Source organism: Lycorma delicatula, chromosome 5 (assembly GCF_047948215.1).
Source record: "Lycorma delicatula isolate Av1 chromosome 5, ASM4794821v1, whole genome shotgun sequence".
Taxonomy (NCBI): domain Eukaryota; kingdom Metazoa; phylum Arthropoda; class Insecta; order Hemiptera; family Fulgoridae; genus Lycorma; species Lycorma delicatula.
In genome coordinates, this window is record NC_134459.1 from 39,510,435 (window position 1) to 39,525,307 (window position 14,873).

Genomic DNA, 14,873 nt, shown 5'->3' on the forward strand with positions numbered 1-14,873 from the left:
AGTAAAAGGCGGAGTGAATCGGAAAGGTATGCAAGTAGGTAGCTGAACAAAAATGAAACGAATGAATAAGATTAAGATTATTTCTTATACGATAAATAACATTATAGAATGTCTTACAAGACTTTAGGTAAAAACTAATTTGCTGATTACAGACAGAATACTACACTTTACACTAAAAGTAATGGTGCATGACAAGAGATAAAACACTAATGCAAAAATAACTGTGAATGAAGAAATATTAATATTAAATGATTTCAAATAATTAAATCACTCAGAAAAAAAGAAGTATCTGAAAGATACTCTTTCAGATATTTTTTTAAAATAAGATGCAATTGATTGATGTTTTTATGAGTGAAAACACTTTCTTTTAATTGAAATATGTAGTTGTGTAGCATAATAATATTGCACAACGAACCCTATAGTCTTATCAAATTCATAAACTATAGTAAAGCATTATAATATTCAAAACAAGCACACATTCAAGTAGCAAATGAATGAAGGAAAAAATCCTATCACAGAATGATGAATTATAAGTTTTTAAAATTTAATTTTTTCAGGAGGCATCATGGTTAAGCTGTAACAAGGTTTAACTGCTTGCACATAATCAGGAGTTGACTGTATTTATTACAACTTGAATAAAAAGACATTGGAGAGGAAAGGGGAAGAATTATCAAGAAATCCTCACTTCCAATAAGTAAAGAGATAATGGTCATTGTTGAGTATCATACCAGAAATTAAGAGGAAGGCAGTAAACAGAACTGAATGGAAGAGTGCTACAAACCAATCCATGGAGTGAAAACCCAAGAAAATCACTAAATTCACTTCAAGTTATTCTAATGGGTGTTTCAAAAAGGATGCAACCCTAAGATTAATAAGGTAGAAGTCAAGCATAGGTAAGTTTTATTTCTCCCTACATGTCAGTTGGCAACATTGTACTCAAGGTTAGTAGCTTGTAACAGTTGAAATGTTCTTCTTATGCACTAGTGCTACACCAGTATAAATTTGTCCCCATTGTGTTAACTATGTAATTTTCCAAGGATGTACATGTTTGTATTTGAGATGTATTGCGCATATAAATCTTACGAACGAGTTAAGGATAAAATTTTTCAATTCTTCAGTTCCTAATAAGTTGACAATGTGTTTAATAAATTTCATGAAACTGGGAACGTACATGATCAGAAAAGCACAGTTCAACCATCACTGTTTACAGTAGAAGTTATGGAAGGTGTGAATGAACATTTGACTTGCTCACCCAGAAAATTGCTCAGAAAGATCTTCACAGACTGGGCTTTCACTATCTACAGCTATCAGGGCTACTAAAAAAATTACAATTGCATGCTTATCGCATTGGTGTCGTTCAAGAACTGAAAGAAGTAGACCATGGAAAACATTTACAGTACTGTCGTTAGTTTCATTCTCTTATTGATGACAACAGTACTGAAATTTTGGATCATGTTTATTTCAGAGAGGAGGCAAGGCTTCACTTGGATGGCTATATTAACAGCCAAAACTAGCAAATATGGAGCACTGAAAATCCCTCATGCATTTCATGAATGACCATTACGCACAAGTAAAATTGGTGTTTGTGTGCGACCTCCCAGTGTCGTGTAATAGGGCCTTCATTTTTTGACATATGTAGATGGTGTGGTTTATCGCAACTTAATAGAACAGTTTATTGCCGTGTTAGATTTACATGAACAAGAATGTCGGTTCCTGCAGGATAATACAATGTGTCATACTGTTAATGAAACGCTGGATATGTTACAGGAATTTTTGGTCATCATTTGATTCAAAATGGTTGTGGCCTCCAAGATCCCAAGATCTTACAACAGCAGATTTTTTCCTTTGGGGTATTTAAAAGCTGTAGTTTTTAAAAACAATCCAAATACACTTGACAAATTGAAGCCTAACACTGAAGGTGAGATTTCAAACATCACTGAGCAAACATTACAAAAAGTGGTTGCAAAAGTTATCAAACATGTGCAAACCTGCATCAAGATCACAAGAAATCATTTTGAACATCTATTGTACAGTTATTAAAGGTATAAAGTATTTTATTAACATTAATACTTTTGTAATAAATTCATGTCATCAAACAAAGGGATTGCTTCCTTTTTGAAGCACCTGTTACTTATAATAAACTTATAAAGAGTTTTCTAAAAATTAATTTTTCATCACTGATCTCAATATAAAATTAACAAAAATCTACGCTGACCTCAATAACAATATTGTAATAGATTAATTAAAAATCAGTACAGCATTCAAGAATTACTCTAAACATGAATTATTCATGTAACAAAAATTTCATAACAAATTAACTCAGAATACTAGATATAGTAACTATGTTTTAAGTGATGTGAAAACTTTATGGAATTATGTCATTTATGTTCACATATATGTATTTAACAACAAAGTAAAAGGCAATTAAAAGATAAACCACCCATTAGGTGATCTAATTCTCTGTTCAGAGATTGTAATCTTTGGATCATTGTAGTAACAACATTATTCTTTGAATGTAAGTGAGAACAGAATATTTTTCACAATAACCTATGAATTTCATCTTACCTGTTAGCTATAAACTAAAAATTAATGTAATAGATTATCTAATAATATATAAATGTCACAGGAATGGATGAAAATAACAGAATATGTGGAAATGTAGAACAGTTTATAACTAATTATATCGATTGACATACCCTTGAAAACAACACATCTAGCCAATAATCAGCAATTTTTGCCACAGCACCATAACATTTTTCTAATGTATCTCCTTTTAAAAATGCCTCAAAAACTGATGATTGAAAAATTTTAATCAGTTGCAATTCTCCCCGTCTTTTAACTTCAAATCTGTAAACAGAATAATTACGATAATTTTTAATATTTCACAACCAGTACGATTGAACGATCTGAACTAAATCCTAAACTTAAAAACAAAAACATTAATCCCAGCATTTTTTTTTTCGTTTTAACCTATGAATTATCTCCCACTGACATTTATTTTATTACCTAAAAAGTTATTGTATGTACCTAAATTTTTTCCATGAAATTTTCTAAGTATGTAACAGAATTTCTTTTGTATTCACCGTTCTATTTTTTCTAAAATTATTAATAAGATTGTCAAAATTTTTTCTCAATATTAATAAATAATAATTTATCAATCGTTTCAGAAGAAACATAATTATTGATTAAAACCTAATTAGTCATGAGAAATAGATGCAAAGTTAAAAAAAATTAAACATTAAATAACAAAACCTGAACACAATATAAAAAGTCGACTTAAAAGAACTGAATGAAATGAAAGATTCTTCTATTAAATTGTGGCTACTTAAATATTTAATCATTAAAAATTAATAAAATTGTAAAATTGTTACCCTTTTAATTCAGCTAGTGAACCGTCAAAATTGAAGACAGCATATCTTTTTTTCAGTCTTTTTCCCTCCTCTTTAGAAGCAGGCAACACCATTGCCAAGTATGGCCCATCTACTTCAAAGAATATAGAATTTTCACTTTTTTGTTCATATTTCAGTGAAGCTGGATCAATTAATTCATGATACTGATGGTTTGTAAAATGATCCTAAAAAGTTTTCATCAAATTAAAAAATGTGAAAATATTATTTTTACTTTAAAAAATAATAAAAACCATTAAGAGCAAAAAAATATTTGCTAAAACCAGAACTTATTCATTTTTAAATGAGTCATCCATTTCATCCCAATACCATTATTCATTATCAGTAAATATATTCTATTTTTATAAGCCAAAACACAGATGTATGAAGGAAGGAAAGATGGATTTAACAGTGAATGAGTATATTTAATTCTACTAACGATTGTAATTTACAATAATTAAAACAATTAAATTGACCATGCACTCAACAAAGCAATAAAATTGTTTACAAGGAAAAATTAATAATTGTTTAATAGTTTATTATATTATGCAATCTAAGAAATAAAAACTTCAAGAATATCATTATTAAAAACTTACAAATGAAATATTTTTACATGAAAATAATACTACTGTAAAATGAACATTGGAGTTAATTAAAAAAGACTAGAATCTACAGGGTGGAAAATAATCAACTGTTAGATGTCTGTATCTTCAATGACCATGTTACATTCTAGAGTAAAGACTATGTAAATATTTCATTAAAATTTTCATGAACAATGCCAAAGAAGGATATATTGATCAGAGTTGTAAAACATTTAGAAGTTGATGTAACATTCACTAATTGTAAAACAACAGTTCAAAAGTTGAAAAAAATTTAAGTACTGCTCTGTAAATAAAAACTAGGATATTAAAGTTAGCTTTAGATTAATCTGTATCAACAGAAATCCTATCCAATCTGGATAATGGATATTTTCAGTTCCCCTCCCTCATTAATTTCATTTTAAATCATAAAACTCCATTACACATTCATAATTTTTATATTTTAACTGATGTAAAATCTGAAGTAATTCTAGTAATCCTAGTAATTTATTTTATCTCTCCTGCCTTCTTACTCTCATACAAAAAAAAAATAAATTTTCATAAAAACATACATTAGATAATTTAATTTGGCTCTGGACTATCTTAACACAAGACAAAAAAGTAAACAATAAAGTAAGAGCTTTCTACATTTTTGCAAATTCTCTCATTTTTACGACACAATTTAAAAAAAAATAACAATGTGTACAATCATCTCTTGCTCTAATTATTTCTCCATTATTGTAAGTAAACTTTGTCTCAATTTGAGTTTCTTTCTCTAAGGAATGCTCTGGGACATTCTTTAGAATTCCTTGTACTTGTTGACATTGTAGACACACAGTTTCATTTTCACACACATTATTTAAGTACAAACCAAACACAATCAATGGAATCTGTCTGGGTTTGTGAATGGCTGATCTAATGAGGCTGATTAATTAATTACATCTTCCAAGGTTTAAAGTATAAAGGATAAATAATGATTTGCTTCAATAAAACCAGTAATTTATACAAAACCAATGTATAAGATATTGGTTTTGTTTTCTCTGCATTTCTCAGTATAAGAGACAAATCAATTAAATAATTAAAAATTAAAGGAAAACATTATGGCAACTGAAAACAATGCAAGTTCATCAATTGATCACTGTATTGATTAATATAAGAAACCAAATAAAAATGTCAGATCCATTAAAATTTATTTGAATAATTATTTAACAGACTTAAAGTATATTCATTCAATTTTATCCGGAGCGTATATGAGTACAACATCATTACAAACATTTTGATGAATGCTTTACAATGGGCACTACTAATTTAAACTAAGGAAATAATCCTCAACTAATACATAATACTACATAATTATTGCTAAACTGTCAGATAGTAAAAATACCTTGACCATTGAATTAAGGACAGCATTTGGATATGAAATTGTCACTTTAGCTTTTCCAGGATGAGTAGAATGCACAACATAATTTTCTGGAAAAGAAGCTGGAAGTACACACCAAATTCCATCAGTATCAAGTTCAAGAGGCCTTCCGACCTACACATAAAAAAAAATCAACACTACCAGTAATTATAACATATGAATAATGAATACATAAATTACAGGATTATTTTTTATTTCATTTTTTTACGAAATAAATAAAAAATTGAATAATATTGGAAAAAATAAACTTAAAAAAAAATTATAACCAAAACTTAAATTGTTTTAAGCAAAGAATGAAAAAATTTGTTAAACGTTATTTGAAGAGCAGCTGAAATGTAACGCATACTGGAACATAACAGTATAAACTATTGCACAAAATGCCAAGTGCTGTTCAACTATTATTCCAAAACTAGTTGACCCATGCCCTCTCATATTCTCTATCAGTATGAGTCTAGTACATCTGCTATGTCAAAGCTGCAATTTTTGTGCAATCTGCAGTAATACAATTTTTAGCTGCAGAAACATGAAAGACTGATGATATTCATTGTCATCTAAACACTGTTTATGGTGATGAAACTGGTGACTGAAATACTGTGTGGGCAATGGAAAGTTTTTAATCAAAAAATGGTAAAACAATACTGAATAAATCTTTTTGTGATCAATGGGTTTCTGTGATTATGAGAAGAACTAAAAGGAGGAGAATGAAACAATTCTAAATGACTGTTGCATCACAAAACAATGTATAGCCACCCAGATAGGCAAATCAAAAGAACAAGGACACATTTTGCACAACTGGGATATCATAAAACATGTTTGCGGCAAATGCTATGCAACCTCACACAAAAATACAAGTAGCAAAAGGAATGTTGTGAATAGCTTCCTAAACATTATCATGAGAGAGAATTCCTTTTCAATATTACTACAGGAGATGAAACTCAGGAGCATCATTATGAACCAAAGGAAAAACACCAAGCATAAAATACCTGCACTATGATATGCCACAATCAAAGAACTCAAAACATAACTCTGAAAAAAAAATTTCTTAATGTTCTAGGATTCTGAATACATAGCTGACTGACTACTAAGAAACTTTAAATTCTGTGCAATATATAGAAACATTACAAACACCTTAGGAGAAGAGTGTGTCATGTGCAACAATCCACATATCTGATAATTTTGCAACATGATGATTGGCCAAACATATCATGTGCAATGTGAGGTTCTTGTGAAGTTAAAATCTGAATTTATTTCATACTCTACATAATCACTAGATTTGGTGCCCTGCAATTTTCAATTTTTTCTACAATTAAAGAGTTATATTAGATACATTTTTTTTCACAGCAGATAATAACAAAGGGATGCAAGCAGGTCGTAGATCAAGAAAAGCATTCTTCACAGACAAATGAGAAAATCGGTTCACCACTGGGAGAAATGTGAAGCTGCAAATGGTGAATATATGAAAAAATAAATTAAAAATTTTGCAATAAATAAAATGTACCTTGATGCCCTACTTATTTTATTTGACCATCTCTTTTCACTTATGAGTTATGAGTGACTATGCATTACATTTCGATCACCGCTCATAAAAATAATCATTGATTATAAATTAATAATATTTTGCAAACATACATTTCAAACTCAAAACCAGATAGGTCTTTTTGTAATATAGTTTTTTTTTTAATTATTCAACTTATTTTAATTAAATAATTATTAATAATACCCAAATAATGGACCCACCAACAGGAGCCGACCCACAGTGGAATCTCCGAGAGAACCACCTCAGCAAGCTGGCAGAAGACTTGACACTGCAGGGCTCTGGGGACCACTAGTGCTGTAGTGGGGACCCAACTACTACTGAGGGGAAGCTTGGATTGATTTCAATGGATGAGATACAACTAATTTCCCATCTGCAGCTGAGCCGACATCGCTGGAAACCAACTTCCAGCCCCAATAGCTCTTCTCAGGACCACCACTCCAAAAACCTCAAACAGCCCTTTTCAGGGCTACCACAAGGTTCTACCACATGCCGTCAAAGCCATTTGGTGACGGGACATAGTTGAGCAATAAATTGATGAACCACCACACAGAATTTGAAAGTTTTTGGCTTGTTTAAGTTAGCAATGTTAATAAAAACTATATAATGGAAATATAAAACAGTAAATTTAAATAAAGTTAAAATAATTACAAAATGAACATAAATAAATAAAAACTTAAAATTAATTAATCAGAGTAAAAGTAACAATTTAGAGATGAAAAAGTTTTTATATTACATAATAAGATCATGAAGTCTGAGTTCAGGAAGTTAGATAGCCAAAAGGATTTTAAAAACTTCAAATATACCAACGCCTATTAAGAAACATCAATCTACATTGTGTATCTAATAAACGCACAAGTTTATGTATTTGCAGTGAAGAACCCATTCACTTATACTTTTTAGTTTTATTTTTGTGCATTTACAATTAATAATATATGAGGGTGGTCCAGAAAGTAACTTACGTGTGTGCCCAGTGTGAAGATGGGTGGGGATAGAGCCGCCATCTTGGTGTCAAAACGTTTCTACACTCAGTATGGATCAAGCTGTCAAAATGTGTGGACTGTGATTATCCTACTTTGTTCGTTGTGAATTATTGAAATGTGCGCTTCGATAGAAAATCCTGTGAGTTGTGAGGTGCATTCAGTGATGTTTTTACTGGCAAAAAATCTCAAACCAATTGAAATTCATCAGCAACTTTGTGAGGTGTATGGAGATGGAACAATGAGTAAAGGTGGAGTGAAGCAGTGGTGCATTCAGTTTAAAAATGGCCGCACCAATGTTCATGATGAGGACTGCAGTGGTCAGCCTTGTGACTGATGATGAAAATCAACGATAAAATATGTGAAAATCGCTGCATTATGATTATGGAACTCTTGCTTCATTGCCCACAAATTTCACAAGTTTACAGCATGAAATTGTATCGGGGAAGCTTGGTTATCACAAGTTTTGTGAAAGATGGGTGTAAAAAATCTAAAGTAGCCAATTTCTACAAAGAAAGAATTGAAAACCTTCTGCAACATTTATGATAAGTGCCTCAATTTAAATGGCGGCTATGTAGAAAAATAGTTTAAGATTATCCCTTTCAAATGTGTTTAATAAAATTTCTTCTTTTTATTTGGTTGGATTTTTATTTCAAAATGTAAGATACTTTCTAGACAGTCCTCATAACTAAGAATCTAAAAAATTATGTTATAACAGAATAAATTATTGAAAATTTCAACTCTTTATTTATTGTTAAGAGGGAGCAGAATTCTCATTAATAATTTCAATCGTAAAGTTTGTCATGCGTTACTAAAAATCTAATATCTGAGAGCCAGAACCTTCCTGCCTTGATTACAAACATCTACAGTTCCTAAAAGATTGGCCTCAAATGTTTAGAAATGTTTCCTGTCACGGGTCTTGCGTTCAAAGATGTTGATTTGATGTCTCAGGAGATTGATAACAACTCTACCCTGGAATCACTCCACAGTAAAAACCCATATTAGACCAACACCTCTGAAAAACTTTTCAGGAGTTGTTGATCTCCATATTCTCAAAAGTTAAGTGCCCATACAAATGTTTATATGAGATGTGACAATGAAGGACTAAAATAAGCCTAATGTATAACAGAACTCGGTAAGATAATCCAACAGCAATAAATGATGATAAGAAACACTCAAAAGTAAAGTCAAGGAAATATTATAAGCATGGTTCAAAAAGTTAAAAAAAATGAAATGTAAGCTATTATAAAGTAATTTCTTTAACCCTGAAGGGCATACAAAAATATTAGATTTCACTTTAAAGAATTTTCCCCCTTTATTTTCAGCAATGAAAAGTAGGCTACTAAATTTAAACGATGTTATTCAAGATGAATTCTCGAGATGCACAAAAACTGCTATGGACAACAAAAACATTACAAAAATCCGTAACGTTGTCTGTATTAAATAATTGCCAACTGAAGGTATGCTAGCTTGCTGACACTGCAAGCAATTGAATAGAGGTGCCCACTGCATTTATTTGTAATACGGTTTGAATGAATGAAATCTGGACCACTTTGTTTTCATATTGTTTCTTCTTGAATGTCAGGAAACATAAAATAATGTTATGACTAGATTTTGTTTTATGAGGCCTAAAAAACCGGTTTTTTAATTTCTTACTTTTATCTTTTGCTGCAAAATTTATTTTTCTTCATTTCCATGAAAAACATTTGAACAGTTCTATTTTTACATGAAAGGTTGATCTTTTTTAATTACATACCATGCTGTTTAATTTTTTTTTTTCAGTTTTTGGTTTTATGCACTACATTTATTTAAAAGGTTTAGAGTATACTTGTTTTATATTTTGCTGGAAAAACTCAAAATATTGATTAACATGCTGGTTAAAACTACTGAAAAATAAAAATCTCTGAGAAATCTTGTTTTCTTTGTCCAGTAGAGAACTTTCTGAATGTTCCTCATAATTCCTAACAATTGAGACCACATAAATCATCTACAAAATGAACATCTTTATAATAATGAAATTTAGAATAATAACAATAATAATAATTTTAGTTATTATCAAAATGATAAACTAATAGATTTAATGAATATTAAAACTTGAAGGCTTAAAAATATTTTTTTACAAGATTAGACAACCAAAAAACTGCAAAAAACAATAACCACCTAATAATACAAATAACATTATTACATTTTAATAAAATATCATTATTTTGGTTGTTTTTATAATAATACAACTGTAAAAACCAAATACAATATACAAACCGGGTGGGCAGGAATTAACTCCCTATTGAAAATTATTTATAACTTTTTTAATACTTAACCAATTTTCATGAAACAAAAAGCATTTTCTTCGTTACAATGGTAGAATTTATTACATATCTCATTTATGTCATTGCAGGTAACAGTGGCAGACTATGGTGCAACATCTAGACTTGTGTGAGCGGGCTCAGCTGGCACCTCGGTATGAAGTATGGCAGTCCATGGTATAAGTACAGAAATGGTAATTAAGTATGAAAGGACCTCATGCCTTGGTAGATGCAAAGACCATAAGGAATAGCCACTCAAAACTAATGGACACAGGTTCTGTATCAGATGTTAGGAGATGCAGTCGTCCCTCAACATCCAGGATGGAAGAAAATGTGCAAATGGTTCAGGAAATGTTCACTCGAGGTCCTCAGAAATCACAGACAGGCATTCCGCAAAAGTGGTTTAACCAGACACACAATCCGAATTGTTCTGAAGAAAGAAGTGAATTTTCGTCAATGGAAACCACATTACTACCAGGAATTATTGCTGGAAGATTGTGATCATCAGGGTCTGGTATTTTTGGTAATATCCTGTGGTCAAATGACGCTGTATTTCATTAGGGAGGTTTGTTAACCGTCACAATTGTTATTATTGGGCAACAGAAGATCCGAGGGTGGTTGTTGAAAAAAGCCAACATCGCCCAAAGGTCACAGTGTGGTGCAGTATGACATCCACGAAAGTTATGGGTCCATATCACCTTCAGGGCACAATGAATGCAGAATGGTAGGTACCTTAATATGCTTGAAGATTATGGTTCATGGTATTGTATCAACATAGGACAATTACAGCAACCTAATCTTTATGCAAGATGGGGCCCCGCTTCACTTCACAGTCCTGTCCATGCGTGGCTCAACACTCATTTTCCAAGGCTGGTTGTGATGTCATGGCCCCTTGAACAGCCAGCAAAAAGTCTTAACCTAACGCCCTGTGACTTCTTCCTCTGTGGGTGGGTGAAAGAGGAAGTTTATTGCACAAAACCAAAAACTCTTGATAAATTGGAGGAGCAAATTTGCCATGTTCTTGAAAACATACCGCTGGATTATCTGCAGAAGTCTGTCGCAAACAACCCCATCTGTTTACAGAAACTAGTAGATAATGGTGGTGCTTATGTGGAATTTTAGTAATGCATAACAATTCTACCACAGAAGAAAATAATTTTTATTTCATGAAAATCAGTTAAGTATTAAAAAAAGATATAAACAATTTTCAATAAACAGTTAATTCCTGCCCACTCTCTATATAAAATAGAATGTACCAAACAAAAGAAATTAACTACAAATTTAAATGCTAGTTCTTTTACTATTTTAAAAAGATCCATCAAAACACCAAATAAAAATTGACAAAGAAATTTTAAATTTCAATATATTAAACGATGGCTAAAAGTTTAAAATTCTGCAGCCTGTGAATTAAATTAGGTAGTAACAATTTTTCTACTCCTCGTCATTTTTAAAATGCTGCATCACTAATCATTTCTTCATTTTCGGGAAAAAGTAATAATCACTGGGAGCCAAATCATGGCTGTATGGATGACGGTTAAACAACGTCCATTTAAAAATGTCAATTTGACACTGAGTGCATAATGCAGTATGCTGATGAGGTTTCTCATGGAGAAAAACAAAGCCTGAATTCAGCATGCTGCATCATTTGTTTTGTATGGCCCTTCTCAATTTCTTCTACATCTCACAGTAAGTTTTAGCTTATTGTCATGTCTCTTTCTATAAAATCAACTAACATAAACGCAGCATTCTGAAAATGATGAGCGGTTAAAAACAGTGTTACTACCTGGGTTAATTTACAGGAGGCATAATTTTATCATAAGGGTATTCAAAAACCTGATATGACAAGTACCTTAATTTGGTACTTAATTAAGTAGAAAAGTAGCTAAAATATGTAGCTGTAGAAATATAATAAATTGTTTTCTTATCAACTGGTGTTTTTAAATAATGAATCTGAAGTTACTTTCCAAATGGCCTCGTAAATATTGATTTTAATAACAATACCTGTTCAATAATTTCTCTTGCTTTAGTAATAATAGCAGCTCCAGTGTAACACACAATACCAGCCATTTCCATACTATGCCAGCGAGCTCTGAAAAGGAAAATTACAACTATTTTTCAATCAGGATTTAAAAAAAAAATGTATGAATAAAATAACATTTAACACGGTAGCATTAATTTTATAAACAAAACCGTCCTGTTCCAATTTTTAATCAAAATACAGCACTTTGTATTTACACATTGCACTGAGAATTTAAAGATGAGGATTTTTAAAAAAAATTGTGATTCTATTGTTAAATCAATGAGTAATGTGAAATTTAGTCAAAATTAAGGAAGGAACTATTTAAAATTAAAGGAAGTGTGTTTATGTTATAATTTTCAAATTTTTATATTATACCATTAGTACACATTAAATAGTTATAAGATCTACAAATATTACTCTATGCCTATATATCTAGTAAACTTACGTTTGCTATTACTGTGTGTTGCAAAGTTTGATCTCGGTGATTTCTATTTATGAAAAAAATATTGATACAGAAACAAAACTAATCTTTTAAATGTGTGTTAATACATTTAATATAATTTCTATAAAAACTTGCCTTTAAAAGCAAAGATAATCAATAAGTAAATGCACACACAGCAAAAAGTATAACTGTATAAACAATCCTAACTTTCAAAAAACCTGAATATACAAAAAAAAATACTTTTAAAATGCTACATTGAAGTGCATTTAATGTTGTCATTAATATGTATTTTTATACAAAAATTTGTTCTGTTCCAGTTTTTAATCAGAATAAAACACTTTACTGGGGTGGAGTCTCTGCAGACATCTTGAAACTCTGGTAAAAAATGGGAGTGGTATGCAATTACAAGAACTCAACAGGAGAATTTAGCCTCTAACACCTCAATTCTTACCTGCTCCTGATGCCCCAGTAGAACCAAGCAACTTAGTAGAAGGTTAGGTACCCAACCCCAGCAGGAAACTGAATCAGTGAGCAGACAGAATTTGGAAGTCAGTGAAAGGCAACGGTAAACCACTACCGAGATAATTTTCCCTTGACAATCTTATGATTTAGTTCTCGCATGGATAATGGGGTAATGACACTCAACAATGATAAATGACTGATAACACATTGAAATAAAAAAGTAAATTATTAACTAGCATTGAAAGAGGAATAAAAATGTTAAATATTAATATTTCATGAGTATAATAAAAAGTTGTTTTACTCACCCCTTTCTCATTACATAACCATAAAAAGAATTTAAAATACATTTATGCGCCAGTTGCAATGAATCATACAAGATTTCTCTATTTTTTGCAGATTTAATTTCAGCTGGATCTCCTTTTTTAACTGCTTCTACAACTTGTCTTTTTGCTACCTATATATTAACACACAAACAGAAATGTTTGTATTTTATATATATATATATATATATATATAAGAAAAAATTATCTCTAAGTCTTTGTCAGTATTATGAAAAAGATCCTCAATGAAACTATTATGAAAGGTCCTTGCAGAATCTTTAATTAAATAATATCATTTGGCTAAAAGACTGGAGTCACAACCAGAAAGAGAACCATTCCCATTTATCATCCTCCTTGGCAGTTTATTAGTAGATTACATACTATGTGAAAGCATAAACCCAGAGGGCTTCTTTACAGCAGCCAAGGGAGTCTTTGCAAGAACAATTCTTCTCTTAAAAGTGTTCATATCATGATGATGGAGTAGTGGTTTTTCAACGACTGTTTTCTATAACCTACTCAAAACATCCAGTCCTCTCGAGTAAAGAAAGGCAATTTTAGATAATGTTGGGAACCAGTCAGTTTGAAGAGATCACTGAGTGCCTGTTAAGATTCTAATGTTAATCATATATTGTCAGTAGTATTTTAATTGTCATAAACAAAATAATTTAAATTCTTCATAACTCTGGGTTCATTACAAAAATTTCTCATTACTTAACTGTTCCTAATTTTATTAAAATTCCGAAATGGTAACAGTCATTTTTTTATTGCATGCACTCATGGCATATTGTTAGGGATATAATGTCATTGAATACTACATTTTTACTACATAAAATAAAAATACCATATTTTTTTTTTTTGTGGGTGCATACATGTAGTTCAGTTAATTTTATACATCAATAAATTTATATTTATAACAATATTTTATTCAAGTATGACATGTGATATATTAATAACTAGAAATTTTTGATAACTGACAAAAAGTGGTATTTAAATAACAGAGTTTGAACTTATACAAAATGTTACTGACCTTACATAAGCCTTTATATTCATATCTGCGATCCCTAAAAGCTCTTACTGTATCAACATAAAACGAATTTTCCTTCTGACATATTGTTGTTTGTTTTTCCTCAGTTTGGGTATTGTGGGTTTTTTTATATGCTTTACGGCAATAATCTGCAAGACGTTTTTTTTCAATAGCAGCTTTTTCTTCACGGCCCATTTCATGAAATGCTCGAGGGGGTCCTCCTGGCACTAAAGGTGGAAATTTTTCCATTTCTAGTTGTTGCTGGATACGCTGGAATTCACTTCTAGATGCAGGCACTGGAATTAAGATAAAATAAGAAAAATTAAAATAAAAAAGTATTAACCGGCCTGATAATCAATATTTTGATTTATCCAGCAAAATGGTAAAAAATATAAATTTTATTA

At 30.7% G+C, this 14,873-nt stretch overlaps 1 protein-coding gene across 1 annotated transcript in view; it reads right to left on the bottom strand.

Moving 5' to 3' along the window:
• Window positions 1–14,873, bottom strand: part of PolE1 (DNA polymerase epsilon catalytic subunit 1) — a 136,597-nt gene that overhangs the window by 71,605 nt on the left and 50,119 nt on the right. The window contains exons 12-17 of the mRNA XM_075365929.1: window positions 14,473–14,765; window positions 13,431–13,579; window positions 12,203–12,290; window positions 5,349–5,498; window positions 3,372–3,574; window positions 2,697–2,847 (exon numbers count right to left, since the gene is read on the bottom strand). Coding sequence (XP_075222044.1) covers window positions 2,697–2,847; window positions 3,372–3,574; window positions 5,349–5,498; window positions 12,203–12,290; window positions 13,431–13,579; window positions 14,473–14,765 — 1,034 coding nt within the window. The remainder of the gene's footprint in view (window positions 1–2,696; window positions 2,848–3,371; window positions 3,575–5,348; window positions 5,499–12,202; window positions 12,291–13,430; window positions 13,580–14,472; window positions 14,766–14,873) is intronic.